The following is a 6,006-nucleotide window of genomic DNA, read 5'->3' as shown; positions in this document are numbered from 1 at the left end:
TAGCATACGTATCGACAACTCGCTCGTGGACATCGCTACGTAGTTGCCAATGTGCACCACCCATGGACATGCGCTAGCTTACGGGCCGGAATAATGGTACCCAAAAACTCTTATGGGCCTGGCCGCTCTCAGGCTTCTCTCTGGTAGCGGTAATGGGAGCTTTCCAGTTAGATTAGGTTTGGTTTGGTACAGACGGCGTCAAAAATTCGCGGAGTTGGCGCGGGGATCGGAGAGCAAGCGAGGCGGTTGCTCGTAGCGCCAGCGAGCGCCGTACGAACTAAATAGTAGCAATTGGTTGTTCGCAACTACGTCGTGTCGATAATGTAACTATTCTTTTTTTCAATTTTCTTCTCAAAACGTATTGGCCATCTAACGTTAACAAATAACATGTATGTGTATATATGTGTGTAGTAAATAAAATTATAATGTCTCCGGTATATAGAAAAAACGTACATTGTAAGTCTCGTTTAAAAAATTATATACTATTATATATAGCCATTAAATAAACAATTATATTAGATTATTATTATATTATATTATAGTGCAGTCAGTTCAGGTAAAAAGAACAGACCTAATGAGGTGAAAATGGTTGCGTTCAGACAACTCAACAGTTGCACAACGGTTGAGAGATAATCACTTCTGATTGGATCATACTTTTGGAACCGCAGCAGATTTTGAAGAATAGTCCTATCATAAGTGATGATCTCTCAACCGTTGAGTTGTCTGAACGCACCCAATGTCTCGTCGCCAGTTGCAACTACTAGGGAAAAAGTATTATTTTACGCGCTGCGGTTGCCAGTTGCTGTTGACAAAAAGTTAAAAGTTGACCAACTCTCTTTTAGCAACCACAACGACAAAGCGCAACCAGAAATAATATTTTTCTTTTCGTAATTGCTACCTTTCGCAACTGGCAATGGGACATTTTCAACTCACTGTAAAATGACCCTAAGAGTTAAAAGTTGCGTCGTCCCGTCTGTTTCTATAATAACGTTTACTTCTTCAACTTATAATCTTCTAATATCGCGAAGTTATTCGCTGAATCAGTTCACCTCTTCCGTCTACTCCTCTGGTAGCGGAACTCTTGTAACTTTCTGCGATTCCGTTAACAAATTTGAAATTTATCCCGTGGCGACCGACTTTCTTGCTTGAACTTTCAGTGAAAAATGGTCACATCTCTCACATTGATCGTAGAAAAATGAATAAAATTGTGCGCACAAAGATCTTTGAACTTTTACTGTAAAATTAAAATAACGAAATTCCAAAAAAAGTTATTTAAAAAATATAAATGTAATCAAAGTTTTAAAAGATGTTTTGTCCACATCCTTTCTGTCGTCTCAATGAACTTGGGGCAATTCTCTGATTGGTCAAACACCGCGCATCTCGGGAATAATACACTTTATACGGTTTGTATTCTTACATCATGCTCTCACGTACGCGTCTCTCTCTCCGTCGCTCGGAAGTATGACCGCCCTGATATTTGGAATCGGCGTAGGACTGTTTATCATCTTGAGCTTGTGGGTGCTGGCCGCGTTGATATTTGTGATATCGCTGCGCGTTGAGAAGAAGATCGGTGTGATCGCTATACTGCTCGTGAGCGCGATCACGATCATTTTGATCTGCGTGCCGCGTGCATCCGAAAAGTCCGTTCCTTCTGAGAGCAAGGTAAGCGGCAGTTTCTTTTTGTAACTCTCTGACGCGATGCATTTATTTATAGAATTTATTTATATATTCTCTCTCTCTCTCTCTTGACGTAGCGCACACAAAAAATGACACAGGGTTTAACAGATTCTGGTCTTATATTTTTGACACTTCCGAGCGTTACGATCAAGTTAACAGTCTTGTTACTTTGCAAGTCGCACAATACATAAAAAAATACAAATATTGACATAATAGTTCGACTAAAGCGTGACTCGCGCTAAAAGTTTAGCTTTTCACTTTTGTGGAAAGATATTTTTCACGCGTTTATACAGGAATTGTTTGTGATGACATTTTGTAAACTGCAAATTTGTCAGTGAAAACTGTTTTGTTCTATCGATTTGAAATTTGAAAAAAAATTGTTACGGAGCAGTAAAAATAGTGTAACATAGTGAGCACAGTAGTTTACATTGCAAGAATATAAAAAATAGATTTTTGTTCTTGATGATTGACAAGTTTTTTTGTGCCTTACAGGTGTATGATCGGCTTTTTCTTTGGCGCATACTACTCCTGGTGTTGCTAATCATCTCCTCCTTAGTTTCCCTTGTAGGATATATTAAATTTGGTTTGCTGGAACCTATTAGGCCAGTCAGAAGATCCAGCTGGGTGTTATAATTTCATCTGCTTTGGTAGGTTTGATATTTTTATTTGAGTAAGTGTAACAATAAAGATACTGTATAAACTCAAAGAGATTTATATTGTAACTTTTATGTTTAACGATAAAAAAATTATTTCTCTTTAATATAATTTATAATGCAACATTTGTTTTTATACAGGTACCTTTGTGCTCCTTTCTGACGAGCATGAAGATCTGTATTGTGTGCAAGACTTGCTTTACAAATATGTAATGCTTATTATTGTACACATATATAAATAGTTAATTTTCTAAATTTACCGTAACATTTCAAAAAAAAAAAAAAAGGGACAATGTTGTGCGGCATAAGAAATTGCATAACATCTGGGATAAGGTGTATTTCGTTATTTCGTCAAAGTAATAAGCGGTATGAGATAAACAACAATAGTGAGTTTGTAAACAAAGTAATGAATGGCACAGTACCGGTCATAGTTAATTTTCATGCGGATTGGTGCGATCCGTGTAAAATATTAACACCCAAGCTAATTGAACTCATAGAACCTATGGAGAAAGTAGATCTGGCCATAGTCGATGTGGAAGAAAATCCAGAATTAGTGCATGTTTTTGAGGTGAAAGCTGTACCTGCGGTAATAGCAATTTCAAACGGCCTAGTTGTAGATAAGTTCATTGGTTTAGTCAATAACGAGATGATAGAGAATCTAATACAGAAGCTAACGCACGAAGGACCAATAAATACAGAAAATGAGAACACCAAGACGTAGTTGTGGTAAAGCACAATGGTAACTTTCTATAATATACGTGTAATCACCTCATGCTTCCATTTTCTCTATAGACTATTTTCATATGTGTAGAGAAAATGTCAATTTCAAGTTCACTCCGTCTGTGACTCAAGGCCTTTTTTATCTAATCAATATCAGATAAACGTTGTATAGAGAAAAATTTTTAGATATATTTATGTTGTGAAACGTTGTATGTATTATATATATATACATAATATTATATATACATATATATATACATATATATATATATATATATATATATAAATATATATATATTATATAGAGAGTGTGTGTAGATATAAAACTCTTAATGCAATATAAAAATCTATGCACTGCTCTCTACTTACTGTGTTAAATCTAATATATTATATCGAAATAACAATACTCTATAATATGCAGAGCTTATTCGATAACTCTAATTCTCGAATCGACCAAACTTAGATATTAAAGTAGCGGTTTCTTCTTAAGACATTGAAAATGTTCCATAGAATATTCTCTGCTATAGAAATGATATTATTATGTGAAGAAATTAAAAAAAAAAAAAAAAAATCTATACGACAGTTCTCATAGAATCTGTGAACTCACGCGATATCTTTTTAAATACGAATTATTTTGTCAATAGTTTCGAGATGCTTGTATATTTATTTAACACTTATATATTCGATATGTACAATTAACAAAAATTACTTGAAGTTCGATTTATATGCGATAATAAATTTTTTTTTATGTATTTTTGCGTTGTATTGTATGGATATATATGTGTGCGCGCGATGGTATTTTTTTAAAATACGTATTTTATATGTGTATATATACATATATATGTATATTTTCCTAATATATTAACTTTTAACTTTCTTTAAGAGTAATAAAATGTAAATGTTTTAGTGCCTAATTTCTTTTTTGTACATCTGTTGAATTGTACAGTTTATAATTTCAATCTGTTTACACGCGCGAGCCTAAAGAATAAATTACCTCATTGACTACTTAACTTGCGAATTACGTATTTTTTCGTGGCAGTAAAGCCAAGATAAAATCATTTATCTAATCTGATTTTGAATTTTTCGTTTATTGTTGAACGTAAAACAAATTCGCGTACAATCAGTATATGAAAGTACTGCTCATTAAAGATAATATAGTAGGCCAGAGATATAATAAAGATTATTAATCCACGTGTATATCTATATAGTATATATATATATTATAACTTTCTGTGATAAAAGAGCACCCACCCGCGTCTTTCGGCAGCAAGCAATACGTGAATGTGTTACCAACAATTAAAAGACTAGCTATAATCTTTTTTTTTTTTTTTTTGTCATCAGTCAGGTGTTTATCAAGACACCATGATAAGGCAATGCTGTGAATCCGTAGTCACTTGCAAAAACCTATTTTTCTTCTTTTTAGTTGCCATATACACATTACGCACAATGACGATCTAATAATAAATTTCGAATTTACAGAATTTTTGCAAGCAACCATGTGTAGGTATGTGTGTATATTGTTTTTTTCTTCTCTTATTACTTAAATTTAAATAATTAGTATAATACGTCTTCCGAATCACTTCGCAACACATTTGTCGTAAAACATAAAACAAAAATTAGTTTACAAGAATTATGTACAAACTAGAGAAAAAAAGAAAAACTAGAAAAACAAATTATTTGTAATTCTCTTTCGAAAATAACAAACGTGTAATTTTATCAAATCAAAACATTTATATATATGTATGTATATTCGTCAGTGCATTTACACGTGATTTCCGCGTGAACACTTAACACGTCGTCTAACACAAGATGTATATCCCGTAGATGTAAACGCAATGTCGGCTTAGCGGTCTTACCTGTCGTACAAGTATAATAATGTCAAGTGTGAGTTTATCGAGGAGCTTTTTTCTTTTTTGTCTTTTTTTTTTTTTTTTTTTATACACGGTGGCGCGCGGGAAATGTATTGTAAAGAGGGAGGGAGATAATACCGCTATTTCAGTACACACACGGAGATATGTTCCTGTAACGAGGCGATCTTTTCCATGGCCCCGCGAGATTTTATACAGACTCAGGTAGAATAAAAATTTCTGGACGCTTCTCGAGGTCTGCAGTAAGTGTGTTGCGCGATGTGTATTTACAATTTTACCTATCTACATTGGTTTTTTTTTTTTTGTTTTTTTTTAGTTTAAAAAAAGAGAATTATAACAAAATGTAGAAAAACGAATGACAATTTATGTACAAATTTCTCTGTCGATGCCACTTGTTGTTGTACCGATTACGTACTTTGTTGTACCCATCGCGTGTCATCTATAATACAACGATAGTATATATATGTATATAAGAGATATATCTTCTCTCGTCTTTTATATATATATACATATACATATACATATATATATATATATATATATATATATATGTATATATGTATATATATATATATATAATGTATAATACACAAGTATATAATTCATAAATAGTATGCTTTATATTACTACACGATTCGTTTCTTCTCTGGTTTTTTTTTTGTTTTTGTTTTTTCAATCAACCGCCAAAAAAATATACGTACCACATTTACGTTACATGCTACTTGGAAGAGAGAAACGCGTCCGTACGCGCTGCGTTTCTCCTGTTATAATCCGTAGTAAATAATCTAGATACATCGGGCAACAAGTAACATCTGTTTATCTCTGCAAATAACATCGTATTATAATACACAATGTATAATACAACATGATACAATTCGGTTTTCGGAGTAACATGGCGCTTGGCGTTCTCTGCCTTCTTCATGCGACTCACGAGAGAAGTAACAATAATATATATATATGTATGTATGTATATATATATATATATATGTATGTATCTGCGATAGTTACACGATGACAAAATATGCGTTTATCCTTCTTTCTATACAGGCTTTACAACTCTCGATTTGTTTCAACGTGTTGGCGTTTCG

The 6,006-nt window shown here is 33.3% G+C and overlaps 1 protein-coding gene across 1 annotated transcript; it reads left to right on the top strand.

The window, feature by feature from the left end:
• The first annotated feature begins 2,476 nt into the window (after positions 1-2,476).
• LOC109861522 (thioredoxin, mitochondrial) lies at positions 2,477-3,286 on the top strand. Its single transcript, XM_020441205.1, has one exon. It carries the CDS (start codon positions 2,623-2,625, stop codon positions 3,049-3,051), a length of 429 nt encoding a protein of 142 aa, XP_020296794.1. The 5' UTR covers positions 2,477-2,622; the 3' UTR covers positions 3,052-3,286.
• Positions 3,287-6,006: the final 2,720 nt, after the last annotated feature.

This window comes from Pseudomyrmex gracilis, unplaced genomic scaffold (assembly GCF_002006095.1).
Source record: "Pseudomyrmex gracilis isolate BER0280 unplaced genomic scaffold, ASM200609v1 scaffold_812, whole genome shotgun sequence".
NCBI lineage: Eukaryota > Metazoa > Arthropoda > Insecta > Hymenoptera > Formicidae > Pseudomyrmex > Pseudomyrmex gracilis.
This window is presented reverse-complemented; position numbering and strand designations above follow the sequence as displayed.

What these genes read in the sequence shown, in the direction of transcription:
- LOC109861522 (XM_020441205.1), top strand. Translation starts at nt 2,623, where the DNA reads ATGTTGTGCGGCATAAGAAATTGCATAACATCTGGGATAAGGTGTATT.